At 37.4% G+C, this 22016-nt stretch overlaps 2 protein-coding genes across 7 annotated transcripts in view; both read left to right on the plus strand.

Moving 5' to 3' along the window:
• The window catches only part of myo3b (myosin IIIB), a 290744-nt gene that overhangs the window by 140818 nt on the left and 127910 nt on the right, over nt 1–22016 (plus strand). For all 6 annotated transcript variants that reach the window (XM_062069877.1, XM_062069876.1, XM_062069875.1 and 3 more), the window contains 3 exons: nt 11628–11739; nt 11816–11978; nt 21891–21971. In XM_062069877.1, coding sequence (XP_061925861.1) covers nt 11628–11739; nt 11816–11978; nt 21891–21971 — 356 coding nt within the window. The remainder of the gene's footprint in view (nt 1–11627; nt 11740–11815; nt 11979–21890; nt 21972–22016) is intronic.
• The window catches only part of LOC133664885 (glutamate decarboxylase 1-like), a 354813-nt gene that overhangs the window by 97577 nt on the left and 235220 nt on the right, over nt 1–22016 (plus strand). The gene's annotated exons all lie outside the window — the stretch shown is intronic.

The following is a 22016-nucleotide window of genomic DNA, read 5'->3' on the forward strand; positions in this document are numbered from 1 at the left end:
GGAAAGAGTGTGGAATCCAATGAACCCTTGTACCTATGTTACGGTCAGAGCGAAAAAAGATATGTTCTGCACTGCACGCTAGTCCTTCACTTTCACATTCCTCATCCACGAATCTTTCATCCTCGCTCAAATTAATGGGGTAATCGTCGCTTTCTCGGTCCGAATCTCTCTCGCTGCTGGTGTAAACAATGGGGAAATGTGAGCAGTCCTTCCTCCGGTGTCGTCACGCTACTTCCGGTAGGGGCAAGGCTTTTTTTTTATCAGAGACCAAAAGTTGCGAACTTTATCGTCGTCGTTCTCTACTAAATCCTTTCAGCAAAAATATGGCAATATCGCGAAATGATCAAGTATGACACATAGAATGGATCTGCTATCCCCGTTTAAATAAAAAAAATTAATTTCAGTAGGCCTTTAAAGGAGTCATATAATTATTAATTTTTTTCTAAATGTAAAAGACTTCCTTGTGGTCTACATCAGGTTTCCCCAACCTTTTTTCTACCAGGGACCAGTTTAATGTATGCATTATTTTCACGGACCGGGTTTCTACTTGTGGCAGATAAAAACAAATATGAGCATGAAAAATTAGCCTTTGGCTACAATCTGGCGCATTAACATTTTATATGTCCATTAATGTGCATTGTCTAATGCAGTGTTTTTCAACCACTGTACCGCGGCGTGAGATACACTCTGGTGTGCCGTGGGAGATTATGTAATTTCACCTATTTGGGTCAAAAATATTTTTTGCAAACCAGTAATTATAGTCTGCAAATGATGTGTTGTTGTTTAGTGTCGGTGCTATCTAGAGCTCGGCAGAGTAACTGTGTAATACTCTTCCATATCAGTAGGTGGCAGCAGGTAGCTAATTGCTTTGTAGATGTGGGAAACAGCGGGAGGCAGCGTGCAGGTAAAAAGGTGTCTAATGCTTATAGCAAAAATAAACAAAAGGTGAGTGCCCCTAAGAAAAGGCATTGAAGCATAGGGATGGCTATGCTGAATGAAACTAAAACTGAACTGGCTACAAAGTAAACAAAAACAGAATGCTGGACGACAGCAAAGACTTACTGTGGAGCAAAGACGGCGTCCACAATGTACACCCGAACACAACATGACAATCAACAATGTCCCCACAAAGAAGGATGAAAAACAACTGAAATAGTCTTGATTGCTAAAACAAAGTAGATGCGGGAAATATCGCTCAAGGGAAGACATAAAACTGCTACAGGAAAATACCAAAAGAAGAGAAAAAGCCACCAAAATAGGAGCGCAAGACAAGAAGTAAAACACTACACACAGGAAAACAGCAAAAAAGTCCAAATAAGTCAGGGTGTGATGTGACAGGTGGTGACAGTACACCTACTTTGAGACAAGAGCTATAGTGATGCATGCTTGGTTATGCTTTAAAGTCATATCCAACAATTGCGACAACGACTTTTTACTGTCAACTGAGTTTCGTTTTTTAAGGATTTCTGCTGTTGGTGTGCCTCCGCATTTTTTCAGCGCAAAAAATGTGCCTTGGCTCAAAAAAGGTTGAAAAACACTACTCTAATGTACTATAACAAAGGAGTTATATTAAAAAGCTTATTAGTGTGTTTAGTGAGACAAGCGGAAGTTAAGTCGGAGAAAATGTGGTAGTTTATAAATTAATTTATGTTTCTGTGCGGCCTGGTAGCAAATGTGTCACGGACCGGTAACGTTCCCCGGACCGGTTGTTGGGGACCACTGGTCTACATAACATGTAATGGTGGTTCTTTGGTCAAAATGTTGCATAGATGATGTTTTACACATCATCTTCAAGTCACTTTCTGACAGTCTCTTCAGGATGCACTGTTTTGTGGGCACTCTTATTTACGTGCCTCCACTTGGACAGCGTCTTCTCCCCGTCATCTTTGTTGTAGCGGTGTAGCGTGCAAGGACGGGAGTGGAAGAACCTCACTGTGAGACAGATGTGTTCACCACTGTCACACAGTGAAATAAAGTAAAAGTAAAGTAGAGTTATGGTTTCTAGTAATACAACTTTCATCGCCAAATAACCAATAAATCCACTATTAGACAAGCTTGAAATTAAAGGATACTTACTTTATATTTCTTCTGAAATATTCCAGCCACCTCAAATATGAAGTCTCTGAGGGGATACGCAATTTAATTCAAATTAATTGAAATTATTGCTTGCTTAGTCTCACTGCTTTAGGGACTCTTAAAATGACACACTTCAACTTGGACCAGTTGTGTTGTGTCTTTCGAATTGTACTCCTGAGGAAATGATTGGAGTGCATGGAATGTTTACTATCTTGGATGTTTTTTTAAACAAAAAGACAACAACAATATTACTTTTAAAGTTTATTGTAGCTCATAAATCATGCCTCTCACCTGGAAAGTAGATGGCTGAGAATATAATCCAACACATTGGAACACTTGTTGTAGGACCATGAACTGGCGAGGACGACAGAAAAAAGCAGTGGTTCCCCTATGCCCCCCACCCCTTGTTTCTTGGCGAGGATTATGACACATGTTTCATCTAAATGGGAATATATTAACATCCTATCAGTCAGCATCCTAATGACAGCAGACCTTGCACAATAAGTGATGTTTTATTATGTTTGTTGGCTCTCATAAAGTCTGCAGTAATCAGTTATGAAGAAAAAAAAAGCAAATGTGATGCGTTTATGAAATTAATGCGCAGAGTATGCTTAAAATTATCTAAATATGTCAATATTAAATGTTATTATAAATGTGCCCGTACATATATACTTACAGCATGTATATAAGACCCTAATGGAGATGTTTGGATGTTTTTTTAGGGGCTCTATAGGCCGAATTGAACGACTCCCATAGGCTCCATTGTAAGCGGACTTTTGATCGAATGGACCCCAAAAAGGGACAAGCGGTAGAAAATGGATGGATGAATGTATTTAATATTTAGAATCTATTTTTAAAAATCCATCCGTCATCATGTCCTTCATAATGATTGTGAAGGATTGGCAAAGTTTCCCAAAAAAGTGCAGTTTCCCTTTAAAGTCACAAAATGTACACCTTTTTAAAAATATACACGCAAAATAAATGTTATAGCTTGCAATCCATTTTGTGTTCTCTTCTCTGTCAATATATGATGATCATCATAACGCCCACGATACTGGAAGGAGAAGATGCAAACATAATTATTTATTTAATTATTTACTCAGTGTTAGAGTGTCCGCCCTTAGATGGCTAGGTTGTGAGTTCAAACCCCGGCCAAGTCATACCAAAGACTATAAAAATGGGACCCATTACCTCCCTGCTTGGCACTCAGCATCAAGGGTTGGAATTGTGGGTTAAATCACCAAAAATGATTCCTGGGCGCGGCTCCACTGCTGCCCACTGCTCCCCTCACCTCCCAGGGGGTGATCAAGGGGATGGGTCAAATGCAGAGGACACATTTCACCACACCTAGTGTGTGTGTGACAATCATTGGTACTTTAACTTAACGTTAACTTAACTTAACATGCACAATGTGATTTTTCAACACTCATTTCAATGTTCTGCAAGCACTGTTTAGTATTTTATTTAGCACGTGTTAAAAGGATGTGCAAAATGACAGTTCCAGGATGGGGGCTTGCCCTGCACAGACCGAACAAACAAAAAACATAAACAACAACAAAACTTATAATTGACAGATAGATCTGAAGTTGATCTTGAGATTATTGTGTTAAAAGTAAACAGTAAAAAAAAAAAAATTATAATTTACACTACCGTTCAAAAGTTTGGGGTCACATTGAAATGTCCTTATTTTTGAAGGAAAAGCACTGTACTTTTCAATGAAGATAACTTTAAACTAGTCTTAACTTTAAAGAAATACACTCTATACATTGCTAATGTGGTAAATGACTATTCTAGCTGCAAACGTCTGGTTTTTGGTGCAATATCTACATAGGTGTATAGAGGCCCATTTCCAGCAACTATCACTCCAGTGTTCTTATGGTACAATGTGTTTGCTCATTGGCTCAGAAGGCTAATTGATGATTAGAAAACCCTTGTGCAATCATGTTCACACATCTGAAAACAGTTTAGCTCGTTACAGAAGCTACAAAACTGACCTTCCTTTGAGCAGATTGAGTTTCTGGAGCATCACATTTGTGGGGTCAATTAAACGCTCAAAATGGCCAGAAAAAGAGAACTTTCATCTGAAACTCGACAGTCTATTCTTGTTCTTAGAAATGAAGGCTATTCCACAAAATTGTTTGGGTGACCCCAAACTTTTGAACGGTAGTGTATTTTTTAACACTTTAATGAGTAGGACCCTTTTGGATCCCCTACAATTTTAGTGTGATTAGTTTTTAAGTGTCATTGCTCAAAAAATAATAATGAATTAAAATCAATGGTGTTATGAGTTGTTGACCTTTTTAAGGCTCCAATTATTATGTAATCTCAAATATCCCGCTTAAAAATGTTATTGGGTGAAAATATTGCATATTTTGGGTTTTTTTCATTAAAAAAAAGGGTTTTCTTTGACAAAAAGAGCATAAAATTTAAATCTTTAAAAAATGTTATATTGACAGATAGACCTAATGTTGATCTAGAGATTTAAAAACTTGAATAATAACACAAATAATAATACTGAATAATGACACATTTGTTATATTTTTTGGACCAAAACCCTTTCGGGTCCCCGGGATCAAGCCTGAGTGGAAGGTAGGTAAATGTATATTTTTTATACATATATTGTATTGGTTTTTAACATAAAAAATATCAAAATGGCCCCTGCTAGCTTCGATTTTTCAATGTGCGGCCCTCAGGGGAAAAAGGGGAAAAAGCGTTGTAAATGCAGCCAATGAGCGCACCCTCAGGGATAAAAAAAATAACATAAAGTGGTTTAATTGTAGATGCACTACAGGACTGCTTTTAAAATGCCCTTAAAGGTGATAGATGTCTCCTGCATGTTTCAAACATAACTAAATGTGCAGTAAACTAGAGTGTCTCCTTGGTGATGCCCTTTAAATAGTACATGCAAAATCCTCATTTAAATAAGGCGGTCTGCACCATTTTACAATTGTACAGGCAACACGCCCAATAATAGTACAATAATTAATTGTTGTTATTGTTGTGTTTGCTGTTGTTGTTTTTGTCTCTCTGTCTTATCCCCCTCTTGTCCCCACAATTCCCCCCTCTGTCTTCCTTTTTTTCTCTTTCTATCCCCTCCACCAAATGATAATATAAATACATTTAATAAAGTCAAATACAAATAAGGCAACAAGAGAAGTATCCTACACATATGGGCATCTACATCATCAATATGATTTGCCTGAAAAGCTGGACAGGGCAAAAAAATAAAATAATAAAAATAATAGTACACGCTATTATATATATTGCACACACTGTTTACCGCGTGCTATTTGGATTTTAGTAAATCAGGCCTGATGTCTTTAATAAAAATTTCACACATCAAATGTTTCACAAAAGTATGCACGCTACGAAACACTCAGTGAAACTTTAGGGTGTGTTGCTGAATCTCCATAACTTGCTACACACCTTTGAGCGACTGAAAAGCAAGTGATGGGGACGGCGTGGCTCGGTTGGTAGAGCGGCCATGCCAGCAACCTGAGGGTTCCTGCTTTGGTCCCCAGCTTCCGCCATCCTAGTCACGTCCGTTGTGTCCTTGAGCAAGACACTTCACCCTTGCTCCTGATGGGTTGTGGTTAGGGCCTTGTGAATGTGTGTGTGAATGGGTGAATAGTGTTGAGTACCTTGTAGGTAGAAAAGCTATCCAAGTATTGACCGTGATGCTGCAGTGTCTCCCAGCCATGGATCAGCCTCATCCTACCTGAGCCACACAGGCTGTCCAAATGGCTAAACTCAACCTTAAATGAAAACTGATTTAAACGCATCCTCTCATATCAAAGGCTTGTCTGATGTTGTGAGCGGCGCTTTTTATTTATCATCAAAGAAATATCAGGTATCAACAGGAATACAAAAATGAAGACTAAGGCGGGGGAACGCAGTTCAAAGAAGTTTTCCTCTCCACTGTTGTTTTTCTCAGGAACACCAGAACAGAAGAGATGAATTAGCAATAGTTTTGGAGCTTTCATGCGCCACTTTTGTGCCACTTTGTCCCGTGCTGGTATTTTGTAAACCACAACTAACGAGGATCAGTGGTTGCATGTGAGGCAAGTAGGTGGATGTCTGCAGATATTCCCAAAGTGATGGTAGCTCTTCTTTTGGTGCTAATGAAATAGAACACAACTTAACATTGAGCTTCTGTGAAAGTGTGGCGGTCACACCAGGTGACGTGACGTAAGATGTGTGACACACACCATTGTCTCCTAATCGGTAAAGGCAGAGCAAGTTTATTTGTATAGCACAATTCGTACACAAATATTTTACTGTAAATTTAAAACATTAAATAATCATAATCCAAATTAAAACCAGTAAATAAAACCATCATAAAAAACAATCATTCAAAATAAAATTAATCAAATGGATAAAATACTTCCAGTTGTCATATGCGCAATTAAATAAAAGTGTTTTCAGGCTGGATTTGAACATCGCTAACGTTGAGGCTTGTCTCACATCTTCTGGAAGACTATTCCAGATTTTAGTAGCATGAAAATTAAACGCAGTCTCACTATGTTAGGTCCTGACTCTGGGCACCAGCAGGGGACCACTCCCTGAGGTTCTCAGAGCTCGAGATGGCTCTAACACAGAGGTGGGCAATTATTTTTTACCGGGGGCCGCATGAGCAACCCGAGCAACCCGAGCACTGCTGGAGGGCCACATCGACAATATTTCAATTAAATTTTGCTCAATATTATTTTTGATATATACCGAAAGATGAATAATAATAATAATAATAATAATAATAATAATAATAATAATTAATAATAATAATAATACTTTCATTTAACCTAACTTAACTTTATACCAAAAGCACTGCTTTGGAAATCATTTGTACCCCTTTCAGAGATCACATTTAGTTCCCCTTAAACATCCTCATGTTGCACAATGAAATGTAAGCATAGGATGAAGTGTGCATTCCTGTAACTTTCTCTAGTAACAGCATTCCATGATTAATATCAATAAATTAACATTAATAATAAATGACAGTAAAATAAGCACACGTATGACTGAGGAGTCATAGTGTAACTTTGTGTGGTGTTTGAATTGTCCGACTTTTTGTGTGGCCATAAACGCACCAGTGGTTTAGTGGTATGCGTGTTGGTGACAGATGACAAGTTGGTTTTGGCCTAGTTTGTACGGCAGAAAATGACTAGTTTTTCGAGATAGAAGTGTTTTACTCATGTTTTTGGTGTGGTAATGGCTGAATATAAACAGTTTTGCTCAATAAAGTGATCGATATAATTCCTGGCCTCGAAGCATCGACAGACGTTACAATAATTGAACGGTGTTGACCAACACCGTTAGGGCCGCTTGTTGTCACTGTCACTCAAAGTTGCATTGCAAAATTACACAGAATAAATGTGTTTATTTTGTTTAGAATTCAGATGGGATTTGATTTGGTGCGCGGCATATATTTGCTGTGCGCAGAGGACGCTTGAGCAGTGCGCAATTGCGCAGGCGCGCACCTTAGAGGGAACGTTGCTTGGCAGTCCATGTCTTGTTGAAAACACGCCATTCGTCATCAACTTTTCTCTTTTTAGCGTCTCGGGTGTAAACCGTGCATCACTTATCGCTGTGCACCTTCACTCACAGGTTACACACGGACATACGCCCATATATAACACTTTTCAAAATAAAAGCAGCACAGTTGTATTGCGCGCACGACACAGATGTTTTTTCAACTTTATTTGTAATTTGTGATTGCAGCTGTTCACATTCACTCACAATCACGCACGCGCATACGTCCACACGGTAGTAATACAAGTAACGCTTTTCAAAACAAAAGCAGCACCGTTGTATTGCACACTCGACATAGATACTTTTGAAATTTTATTTTGTAATTTATGATTGGCCTCACGCGGGCCGGACAGGGACGCACAAAGGGCCGGATGTGGCCCGCGGGCCGCAAAATGCCCAGGTCTGCTCTAACATGTCAGAGATGTACTTTGGCACAAAACCATGACAATAGGAGTACACAAGCAGAACTGTTTTAAAGTCTATCCTCTGAGCAACTGTGCACTGACCTGAGCACTGGATCAATGTGGTCAGATTAACTGGTTCTCGTCAGGACTCGAGCAGCAGCATTCTAGATGTACTGCAGCTACTCAGTGGCCTAGTGGTTAGAGTGTCCGCCCTGAGATGGGTAGGTTGTGAGTTCAAACCCCGGCCGAGTCATACCAAAGACTATACAAATGGTAGCCGTTACCTCCCTGCTTGGCACTCAGCGTCAAGGGTTGGAATTGGGGGTTAAATCACCAAAAATGATTCCCGGGCGCGGCCACCGCTGCTGCTCACTACTCCCCTCACCTCCCAGGGGGTGAACAAGGGGATGGGTCAAATGCAGAGGACAAATTTCACCCTCACCACACCTAGTGTGTGTGTGACAATCATTGCTACTTTAACTTGTTAACTTTAACTTTACATCTTGTTTAGAGAGCTCAGTGAAAAGGCCATTACTGTCGTCTAACCTGCTGGAGGCAAAGGCATGAATTCATCTTTCTAAATCTGATTTAGACAATATTCCTCTGTTTTGGCGATGTTTTTCAGCTGGTAAAAAGCTGCTGATGTTATTGACTTAATGTTGCTGTTAAAGTTCAAGTCTAAGTCCATTATTACCCTTGGATCATTAGGTTTCAGTGACAGGGTCTCAAAGGTTATTTCAAACTATATTTCTAATATTAACTTTTGAGTCTGTTTACATGAGAACATTTTTATCAACAAAAACTAGGGCTGTCAAAAATAAACAGTTAACTCAGTTAATCATAAAAAAATTACACAGATTAATTACGCCATTTATTTTGACTAAACACGCTCCTTTATGTTAACTGCAGATGGTTAGGTGTTGTTATACGGCCAGTGCAAAGATGAGTGAGGAAACTTTGACTATTGTACACCCTGACTAGACTTTTGATAAAACTCTTACCAAGTTTAGGCAAATAAATGTGGTGCATTCAAGTACAGTAAAACATTTAAAAAATGTTCCTGTACGACATTCTGACAATAAACGCGCATCTTTTTTAAGTTACTCAAAATGATGCAAGCAAGTTGTTATTACTCATGATTCATCCAATTTCAAAGGTGCGATTAATCTGATTAAAAAACATAACCATTATATAGCACTAACAAAAACAAAAAAGTTATTTCATCTCTATCATTGTTGCTAAATAAGGAATAACAAATTGTTGTATCAGAAGCTGAAAACAATCTTATTTTGATGGAAATGATCGTACGTACCCGATTTGACGTTGCGCAGGACCATCAGCTACAGTAAAACTCCGCCCCCTTTTGGAGTCAATGCACAACATTTGGCACATGCAGAATGTATCCTGTTTGGGTTTGCTAGTGTTCATGCATTGAATGGGTCAAAGTATTGTACATTAATGGATTTTTGGAATTATTGATCATTCAGACAGTGAAATTGTTATACAAATACGTTAAAGGCCTACTGAAATGAAATCTTTTTATTCAAACAGGGATAGCAGATCCATTCTATGTGTCATACTTGATCATTTCGCGATATTGCCATATTTTTGCTGAAAGGATTTAGTAGAGAACATCGACGATAAAGTTCGCAACTTTTGGTCGCTGATAAAAAAAGCCTTGCCTGTACCGGAAGTAGCGTGACGTCGCAGGTTGAAAGGCTCCTCACATTTCCCCATTGTTTACAATGCAGCGAGAGCGATTCGGACCGAGAAAGCAACGATTACCCCATTAATTTGAGCCAGGATGAAAGATTCGTGGATGAGGAACGTGAGAGTGAAGGACTAGAGTGCAGTGTAGGACGCATCTTTTTTCGCTCTGACTGTAACTTAGGTACAGGCTGGCTCATTGGATTCCACACTTTCTCCTTTTTCTATTGTGGATCACGGATTTGTATTTTAAACCACCTCGGATACTATATCCTCTTGAACATGAGAGTCGAGAACGCGAAATGGACATTCACAGTGACTTATCTCCACGACAATACATCGGCGAAGCACTTTAGCTACGGAGCTAACGTGATAGCATCGGGCTTAACTGCAGATAGAAACAAAAGAAATAAACCCCTGACAGAAAATCAACCATACTATTAAACCATGGACATGTAACTACACGGTTAATGCTTTCCAGCCTGGCGAAGCTTAACAATGCTGTTGCTAACGACGCCATTGAAGCTAACTTAGCAACGGGACCTCACAGAGCTATGCTAAAAACATTAGCTATCCACCTACGCCAGCCCTCATCTGCTCATCAGCACCCGTGCTCACCTGCGTTCCAGCGATCGACGGAGCGACGAAGGACTTCACCCGATCATCAATGCAGTCGGCGGCTAGCATCGGATCCAAGTTTGATTTTTGCAATTTGTGTGATTCCTCACTAAACTTTTAAGTGATCACAACACACCCGACTCATCGTGTAAATAAAAACTTCTCCCTATCGGCGTATTACGGATACGGCAACAGCAGAAGTCAGACTGATTTGCAGGTGTGTAATTTGTTGTGAGTTTATGCACTGTGTTGGTTTTGTTCTTTGAACAAGGTGATGTTCATGCACGGTTCATTTTGTGCGCCAGTAAAAAAACATGGTAACACTTTAGTATGGCGAACATATTGTATTTTTTACCTTCTTGAGACCTCCGAAAAATGCCTACCTCTTTAGGACCACCTTTTCTAGATATATAGAGATTTGTATTTACAACATTAATAATATATACAAACTATGTAAATATTAAAAAGCTTGTTGTGAAAAATTAGTTGGAATTTCACAAGAAAAACGTAGAATTTTGGCAGTATTATAATACAAGTCGTAATTTTACTCAACACAAGTCAAAATGTTACGAGAAAAACTGAACATTTGTGCGAAATTATGATAAAAGTTGGAATTTTACTCAATAACAGTCGCAATTTTACAAGAAAAGCTTAACATTTTGGCAATTTCATAAAGAGTCGTAATTTTCCTCGACAAAAGTCACAATTTTATAAGAAAACTTGAAAAATGTTGGCAATATTATAATAATAATTGGAATTTCACTTGGCAAAATTATGACAAAAGTCACAATTTTACTCACAAAATGTCACTATTTTACAAGAACACCAAAAAAAATTGGCAATATTGTGATAAAAGTCTGAATTTTATATGACAAATGTCACCATTTTACATTAAAAAGTCATAATTTTACATGAAAAAGTAATTATTTTAGGAGAAAATATTGCAAAATAGTAACATATTGGCTCTTAACTAGTCATTATTAAGTACTCACTAATGCCTTATTCGGCATGGCCTTATTATAACCTTAACCCTCTAACCCTGACCCTAACCCTAACCAAATAACTCTAAATTAAGTCTTTGTTACTTAGAATATGTTCCCCATACTAAAGTTTTACCAAAAACTTGTCTTGAATTTGGTGAAAAAATACATTTTATTTTTCACTAAAGAAGGGTTCGGTGAATGCGCATATGAAACTGGTGGGGTTCGGTACCTCAAACAAGGTTAAGAACCACTGGATCAGAGTCAGTCACAGATCTATTCCATCCGAACTTTTAGTTACCTTTCCCTGCAGGTACTACTACCTTGCATTTCGAGCTCACCAGATGCCAGAGCCCAGCAAAGAGAATGCTTCTGCCATACTTGAGCGAGCCAGACTGGAAAACTGGGTGCTGGGTAAGACAAAGGTACGATGATGTTTCAATGATTCTACAAAATGAGTACGTTTATTTTCCTACAAAAACGGGTGTTTGGTGCTGTCAGGTGTTCCTGAAGTACTACCATGTCGAGCAGCTGAACCTGCTGCTTCGAGAAGTGATAGCTCAGGTGGTGGTGATGCAAGCCTACACCAAAGGCTGGCTGGGGGCACGACGTTACCGAAAAGAGAAGGAGAAGAGGAACCGATGTGCTACCGTCATCCAGTCAGGTACTTTGATGTTAAAGTACCAGCAGAGTGGAAAAACATTTATTAGTGTGTCAATGTATCGATTAAATCATATCCAATATCATTCGGGCTCAAAAATATAAGGTCCTGGATCATGATTTTTCCAAAAGTAATAGTTATTGGCTCTCACAAAGTCTGCTCGATTAGCATTGTTGTTGATGGGGAAGGGATCTTTGGTTCCTAGCGAGACGTCATGTGATCATGTGACTGGCTTCCTCATTATCTCTCAAAATGGTTCGGGAATCTCTGTAAAATGTATACTATTTTGTCATATATATTTATTTGCAAACTTTGGAAGTATTTTAGTAACATAAATCAGACATGTATTATAACAGCTTCAATATAGAGGCAACTTATTTTTCCACTCTACATGTGCCTTAAAGTGGAGTTACAGTATAATGTGGCAGGCTGTGCATTTCCCACTTAGAACTTTAGTGATATCCTACATCTGTGTTTTTCAACCACTGTGCCGCCATGAGATACAGTCTGGTGTGCCATGGGAGATGATGTAATTTCACCTATTTGGGTAAAAAATATTTTTTGCAAACCAGTAATTATAGTCTGCAAATGATGTGTTGTTGTTGAGTGTCGGTGCTGTCTAGAGCTCGGCAGAGTAACCGTGTAATACTCTTCCATATCAGTAGGTGGCAGCAGCTAGCTAATTGCTTTGCAGATGTCGGAAACAGCGGGAGGCAGCGTGCAGGTAAAAAAGTATCTAATGCTTAAACCAAAAATAAACAAAAGGTGAGTGCCCCTAAGAAAAAGGCATTGAAGCTTAGGGAAGGCTATGCAGAATGAAACTAAAACTAAACTGGCTACAAAGTAAACAAAAACAGAATGCTGGACGACAGCAAAGACTTACTGTGGAGCAAAGACGGCGTCCACAATGTCCATCCCAACATGACATGACAATCTACAATGTCCCCACAAAGAAGGATAAAAACAAAGTAGATGCGGGAAATATCGCTCAAAGGAAGACATGAAACTACTACAGGAAAATACCAAAAAAAGAGAAAAAGCCACCAAAATAGCAGCGCAAGACAAGAAGTAAAACACTACACACAGGAAAACAGCAAAAAACTCAAAATAAGTCAGGGTGTGATGTGACAGGTGGTGACAGTACACCTACTTTGAGACAAGAGCTATAGTGATGCATGCTTGGTTATGCTTTAAAGTCATATCCAACAATTGCGACAACGACTTTTTACTGTCAACTGAGTTTCGTTTTTTAATGATTTCTGCTGGTGGTGTGCCTCCGCATTTTTTCAACGCAAAAAATGTGCCTTGGCTCAAAAAAGGTTGAAAAACACTGTCCTATATAATCCGACTTCAATAAATATCTCTCAAAATACCATAATTGATGTCACCACATGACCATGGCTGGAGAAATGTGATACACATTTACGCACTACTGGGTATGGAACACCTCAACAGTGTACAAAACATGCGATTTATTGGTGCATTTAAAGAATCAATACACTTGCATCAGCAATTAAAACATATCTTAAGTGGGGCGGTATAGCTCGGTCGGTAGAGTGGCCGTGCCAGCAACTTGAGGGTTCCAGGTTCGATCCCCGCTTCCGCCATCCCAGTCACTGCAGTTGTGTCCTTGGGCAAGACACTTTACCCACCTGCTCCCAGTGCCACCCACACTGGTTTAAATGTGACTTAGATATTGGGTTTCACTATGTAAAAGCGCTTTGAGTCACTAGAGAAAAGCGCTATATAAATATAATTCACTTCACTTCACTTAAGTGATACTGTCAAAATTAAAACAATGGCAAAAAACAAAAATAAACATGAAAAAATATAGTTACTCTTTAAAAATCCTTCTTGAAAATGGCCTTGCAAACATATATCTGCCACCTCATCAACGTTTTTCTCTCCTGCTTTGTGTGTTAAAAAAATGAGTACCAAGTGAGTACTGATTTTCTGCTAACCGGGTATGGCTCCGGTTCCACTTCCTGCTTACACAAATTAACTTGTGATTGGATACTAATTTGGGAGTAACAAGTGAGTATCCAATCACAGTCACATTAAACATAGGGCTACCTAGATGGGCTACTGTCAACAACTAGTGATCTGATTAGTTATCGCAACGGTCTATCAACTGAATGTCCTCCATTAGCTGAATTCTGTTTGGATAAAAGCTTTAATATGAACACTGCAGCCTAATATGACATGAGGAGATTATGATGAATACTTTTACATTTTTATGGACGGTAAATAAAAAATAAAATTAACTTTCATCACACTAAATTGGCACTAGTGTGAATGTTGTCTATCTGTGTTGGCCCTGCGATGAGGCGGCGACTTGTCCAGGGTGTACCCGCCTTCCACCCCAATGCAGCTGGGATAGGCTCCAGCACCCCCACGTCCCTGAAAGGATGGATTTATGGATTTAAGATCATGATTTATGTTAGGCTAGCAGAGAAGGCCTCGCTGGCCCTAACAGCACAACACTGGCTAATTATCAATATTAATCTCATGTAAAAACAAATAATGGAATCAACACACCTGCAATGCAGAATGACTCGAAATCTGTAAAACACCTCTCCAAACGCATTTTGTGCAGTTTGTCCAAGTAGCGTTTGCGTCGTGCATGTGCAAATCGTCGGATGATCCGGTTGTGACAGACTGCAGAACCAAAGAAGTCAAAATGAAAGATGCTAAACAGCACAGTGGTTCTCTCCTTGGGAATTAGGAGTACAAAAAGCAAGCACTTCTAGCTTATAAATAAAGAAAATCACACACAAGGAATAACAGGTCCACATTGAAATGAATAAATGTTTGTGTATAAAAACAAATAAACATTAAGTTAAAGGGGAACTGCACTTTTTTATTTATTTTGCCTATCATTCACAATCATTATGAAAGACATGACGGATGTATTTTTTATTTTTTAATGCATTCTAACTCGTAAATAAACGTAAATGAAAGTTCGCTTACGATGGAGCCAATGGAAGGTTCTCTACTCCGGCCATAAAACCCAATAATTAACAATCCAAAAACCACCAACAATACTTCATCTACAATTCACGACTTGAAGATGAACAAAGTTTTAGATTTTTTGTTATTATAAGCAGACCAACTTTTTATAGCAGCGCTGTGATCACTAGCTTGTGTGGCTATGTTGACATCATCGGCTTGTGAGCGGCTTTCTCGCGTCGGATATTGTGGAAGTTTATTCTAGATCATAAATAATGACTCTCACCTTGATAGTAGAGGGATGAGGATGTAATCTGACAAGTTGGTACACTTTGACAGCCAATTTAGGCCCGAAAATGGCAAGAAAGACACTAAAAGACGCTTGGCTCCACGTTCCTTTTTTGCCCCCGAGGATTATGAGTCATTCTTCATCTAAACGGGAAGATAACAAGATTCTATCAGTCGGCATCGTAATGACAGCAGACCTCGTACAGTAAGTGGTGATATATGATTGTTGGCGCACATAGTCTGCAGTGAGTAGTAATCAGTGATGTTGTTGAAGAAAAACTAGTTAGTAGAAATGAGCAAAATACGTAAACATTACATGTTATTATAAATATGCCTGTTACTACATGACATATATACTTACATCATGTATATATTACATGTTGTTATGAATGTTACTACATGACATATATACTTACATCATGTATATATTACATGTTATTATGAATGTTACTACATGACATATATACTTACATCATGTATATATTACATGTTATTATGAATGTTACTACATGACATATATACTTACATCATGTATGTATTACATGTTATTATGAATGTTACTACATGACATATATACTTACATCATGTATATATTACATGTTATTATGAATGTTACTACATGACCTATATACTTACTTCATGTATATATTACATGTTATGATGAATGTTACTACATGACATATATACTTACATCATGTATATATTACATGTTATTATGAATGTTACTACATGACATATATACTTACATCATGTATATATTACATGTTATTATGAATGTTACTACATGACATATATACTTACATCATGTATATATTACATGTTATTATGAATGTTACTACATGACATATATACTTACATCATGTATGTATTACATGTTATTATGAATGTTACTACATGACATATATACTTACATCATGTATATATTACATGTTATTATGAATGTTACTACATGACCTATAAACTTACATCATGTATATATTACATGTTATGATGAATGTTACTACATGACATATATACTTACATCATGTATATATTACATGTTATTATGAATGTTACTACATGACATATATACTTACATCATGTATATATTACATGTTATTATGAATGTTACTACATGACATATATACTTACATCATGTATATACTGTATTACCGTATTTTTCGGACTATATGTTGCAGTTTTTTTCATAGTTTGGCCGGGGGTGCGACTTATACTCAGGAGCGACTTATGTGTGAAATTATTAACACATTACCGTAAAATATCAAGTAATATTATTTAGCTTATTCACGTAAGAGACTAGACGTATAAGATTTCATGGGATTTAGCGATTAGGAGTGACAGATTGTTTGGTAAACGTATAGCATGTTCTATATGTTATAGTTATTTGAATGACTCTTACCATAATATGTTACGTTAACATACCAGGCACGTTCTCAGTTGGTTATTTATGCGTCATATAAAGTACACTTATTCAGCCTGTTGTTCACTATTCTTTATTTATTTTAAATTGCCTTTCAAATGTCTATTCTTGGTGTTGGTTTTTATCAAATAAATTTCCCCAAAAAATGCGACTTATACTCCAGTGCGACTTATATAAGTTTTTTTTTTTCTTTATTATGCATTTTCGGCCGGTGCGACTTATACTCCGGAGCGACTTATACTCCGGAGCGACTTATACTCCGAAAAATACGGTACATGTTATTATGAATGTTACTACATGACATATATACTTACATCATGTATATATTATATGTTATTATGAATGTTACTACATGACATATATACTTACATCATGTATATATTACATGTTATTATGAATGTTACTACATGACATATATACTTACATCATGTATATATTACATGTTATTATGAATGTTACTACATGACATATATACTTACATCATGTATATATTACATGTTATTAAGAATGTTACAATATTTCATATATACTTACATCATGTATATATTACATGTTATTATGAATGTTACTACATGACATATATACTTACATCATGTATATATTACATGTTTTTATGAATGTTACTACATGACATATATACTTACATCATGTATATATTACATGTTATTATGAATGTTACTACATTTCATATATACTTACATCATGTATATAAAACCTTAATGGAGGTGTTTGGGTGTTTTTTAAGGGCTTTATAGGCAAATTAGAACGAGTACTATAAGCTCCTTTGCTCGCATTAATTTACTATTTAGAATGCATTAAAGAAAGAAAAACACATGTGTTTTTGTCCTACTAAAGTATTGTGAATGACAGGCAAAATAAAAAAGTGCAATTCCCCTTTAAAGGTGTTTAATAAATACAGAGAGTGTGTATATATTCTATTCTTTCTTGAGTCTCTTCGCTCATGTAAAATGAAACACCAACGATTGACAGCACAAATTTCAGATCATATTTATGTGGAGTTTGCATTTTCCTCCCATGCTTGTGGGGGTTCCGCTGTGTATTTCTATTGTGTAAGGTGGCGGTTATCATTGATATCTGGCTGGACTAAAATAGTACCCTTTAGTCAGTTTAGTTTAGTTTATTAAGGATCCCCATTAGTCTACACTGCAGTGGAGACTATTTTTCCTGAGGTCCAGGCAAAAAACATCACAATCACAAAACAAAAGATTATAATGCAGTACAACATGATCAAATAATAAAATGTTGTAATACAAAAATAGCAACAACGAAGAACCAAAAAAAACAAACAATAACTTCGAGTTTACATAATAATGTTCATACCAAAGATAAAAAGAGCAATATACAAATTTATATATATATTTTTGCAAAAATAAAACAAAGAACCAATGGCCTAAAATATACACTTTAGTGTACCAAAGACAAACAATAAGTGACGAAAAAGTACCATCCATCCATTTTCTACTGCTTGTCCCAAAATCAATAAAATAGTCAACAATCAATAAAACCAGTCGTGACATCAGGTACAATCTAGAATAATCTCTTTCCGCAATACTTCTCCTCTTAGTCTATTCTTAAAACCCACTCTGCTGGTGATTGATAGCAGATATTGTGGAAGTGGATTCCAGTAAGTGATTGCCCTATACATAACAGTCTTTTTCAAAACATCACTTAAGGGTTTAAGACGGGTGAGAGCACCTCTTAGGGCTAGCCTGGTACCATAGTTGTGACTGTCACTAGCTTGGTACCATAGTTGTGACTGTCACTAGCCTGGTACCATAGTTGTGACTGTCACTAGCCTGGTACCATAGTTGTGACTGTCACTAGCCTGGTACCATAGTTGTGACTGTCACTAGCCTGGTACCATAGTTGTGACTGTCACTAGCCTGGTACCATAGTTGTGACTGTCACGAGCCTGGTACCATAGTTGTGACTGTCACTAGCCTGGTACCATAGTTGTGACTGTCACTAGCAAGCAACAGCTGAGAATACAGATAAGCAGGTTTATGGTATGTATAGATTTTTTTTAAAAATAGAATCAAACTACAAGCTAGTCTTCCACCAACTCTCATCCATGACAATTCATTATGCATGGTCTCAATGCTGGTCCTAAATGGAGAGCTAGTCTGGCAGCTCTGTTTTGGGTAAGATGGATTTTATTTAGTTCTTGTTTGGATGCATTAGACCAGATTGCTGTGTCACTTTAGCTTGTACTGCTTATAAAGCCCTTTAGGAAGAGGTAGATGCATTTGGAATCCAATAATTGGATGTATAGAAAGTGGAAGAAGGGTTCCAAATAGGGATGTCCGATAATGGCTTTTTGCCGATATTCCGATATTGTCCAACTCTTTAATTACCGATACCGATATCAACCGATACCGATATCAACCGATACCGATATCAACCGATACCGATATATACAGTCGTGGAATTAACACATTATTATGCCTAATTTGGACAACCAGGTATGGTGAAGATAAGGTCCTTTTTTTAAAAATGAATAAAATAAAATAAGATAAATAAATTAAAAACATTTTCTTGAATAAAAAAGAAAGTAAAACAATATAAAAACAGTTACATAGAAACTAGTAATGAATGAAAATTAGTAAAATTAACTGTTAAATGTTAGTACTATTAGTGGACCAGCAGCACGCACAATCATGTGTGCTTACGGACTGTATCCCTTGCAGACTGTATTGTTATATATTGATATATAATGTAGGAACCAGAACAGTGACGTGCAGTCACTAGAGGCAGGTGATGCGGGGCCTCACCTGCCATCATGGAAAGAAAAAAAATATAAAAAGAAAAAAAATGAATTAAATTGTTATATGTATCCAGTGATTATACTATAAAGTTATTTTCCATTTAACTTCACCAGTTTTAGATTATTTTTATTCCAAATTGCTGAATTTTCACATTTGCCGTTCAAATACCGAGAAGAGACTTGCTGTGATCAGCATCCAGTTGAGGCACGTCACTGCGTTGTGCCTCAACATGGATTGCGCAATGACTCGGGTAACTGCTGGCCTGCTGTGCAGTGAGACCATATTGCTATATAAACTATATTATACATTTCCATAGTTTAGTTAGCTGAGGTATATAATGTAGTGTATTTTGTCAACAACTGTATGTGTGTAAAGTATTTCTTGTGCTGAGCAATCATAAAACTGCTGCGAAGACACACTGGCTGAGGCTCGCAATAATCCCGCCTCCTTGTGCCGGATAATGCACCCCCGCCGTAGAATGCACCTTCTGACGGGAGTGTTATATCAACTAAAGCCCGCACTTAAACTTTCCACGTGCAAGATTGAATCTATTTAAAAAAGTTATTTTATAAGAAGCCAAAAAGTGCAAAAACAATAATGTTCATGTTGGAGGAGTTGTGAATGACTGCAGGACCACAACATTAGGTACACCTGCAGACTGCAGCACGGATTTCATATTTCATTCATTCACAACTCCTCCAACACAAACATTATTGTTTTTGCACTTTTTGGCTTCTTATTGAGCTGCTGCATTTTTTGGTTGGGTTGTTAATACAAACTTCTACATTTCTAAAAGGGGAGGAATGTAATAGAGTGATCTATGTTTGTCTGTTGCCATCTCCTGGTTAATGTTGGCTATAGCGTACTGGGGTTACTTTTTGGATGGCCAACGATTTACGTGGTGTTGCGCACCCATACTTGCCAACCTTGAGACCACAAATATCGGGAGGTGGGGGCTAGGGGGTGGGGGGCGTGGTTATTTACAGCTAGAATTCACCAACTCGAGTATTTCATATATATTTCATATATATATATATATATATATATATATATATATATATATATATATATATATATATATATATATATATATATATATATATATATATATGTATGAAATATTTGACTTTCAGTGAATTCTAGCTATATATGTATATATATATATATATATATATATATATATATATATATATATATATATATATATATATATATATATATATATATATATATATATATATATATATATATATATATATATATATATATATATATATATATATATATATATTTTATTTACATAGAAAAAAAAAAAGATACTTGAATTTCAGTGTTATCCATTAGATGGCAGTATTGTCCTGTTTAACTTCTCCGTTCGTGATGAGTATATCATTTCGGCCACCGTGTTCAATGGAGAAGTCTGTTCTACAAAATTTACAGGCAACATACCCCTTCCCCTTCGAACTGTCCTGGATGAACTGAAATTCTTGTTTCCACTCATTTTGGAACTTGCAAGTGTATTTCTTCATCTTGCTCGTCGACGGCGTCGCCATGTCTGTAACTTCCTCGTTCTTCTGCTTCGTCTCCTTGTTGTGTGCGCAGTTGTGCACTCTACTCTCTAAAAGCCGTAGATGTTATGACGTCATTGGGCAGGCAAGCTGTTTATGATTGCCACACACACACTAGGTGTAATGAAATGTGTCCTCTGCATTTGAAACATCCCTTGATCACCCCCTGGGAGGTGAGGGGAGCAGTGGGCAGCAGCGGCGCCGCGCCCGGGAATCATTTTTGGTGATCAATTCCAACCCTTGATGCTGAGTGCCAAGCAGGGAAGAATGCTGGTATGAGCTTTTAAACATAACCCGTTAACTGCTGCCAATCAAATGGTGAATAAGATACTCTAGGGTTCATATGTTTGTAAATCTGACTGTGATGAAGTCAGTGCCTCACCAGCCATGAACCTCACCGCACGTCACTGAACCAGAATATTAATAACAGAAAAAAACAACCCTTTTGTGTGAATGAGGGGAGGGAGGTTTTTTGGCTTAGTGTACTAATTGTAAGTGTATCTTGTTTTTTATGTTGATTTAATTAAAAAAAACAAAAAAACAACAACAACAAAAACGATACAGATAATAAAAAAAAAACGATAACGATAATTTTCGATATTACATTTTAAAGCATTTATCGGCCGATAATATCTCTAGTTCCAAATATACTGGATCTCACCACTTGATTGGGAAGTTTGCAATAAATCCTAAAAGAGATGGCTTGATAACCACAGCTTGACCTTGGCGGGCTGAGAGCAAGGCTTCAGGGCAGACGTAAGACTTCAGAGAGTACAAATGGATTTATCCCTCCGCCACATGCTTGAGCCCTTGTTTTGAAGTGGGATCTTGTGTTGTGTGTGTGTGTGTGTGTGTGTGTGTGTCCTTCTATTTGGTTTCACACACCCTTTTTGTTTTCCTGCAGCCTGGAAGGGCTACGTCGCTCGGCAGCGCCTGAAGCACATTAAGAAGGAGCGAGAGGAGTCGGCTGTCCGCATCCAGTCAGGTAAAGAAAAGTGTCCAGTGCAAATGCACCTTTTCAAAATGTTGA

Source organism: Entelurus aequoreus, linkage group LG14 (assembly GCF_033978785.1).
Source record: "Entelurus aequoreus isolate RoL-2023_Sb linkage group LG14, RoL_Eaeq_v1.1, whole genome shotgun sequence".
Classification (NCBI taxonomy): domain Eukaryota; kingdom Metazoa; phylum Chordata; class Actinopteri; order Syngnathiformes; family Syngnathidae; genus Entelurus; species Entelurus aequoreus.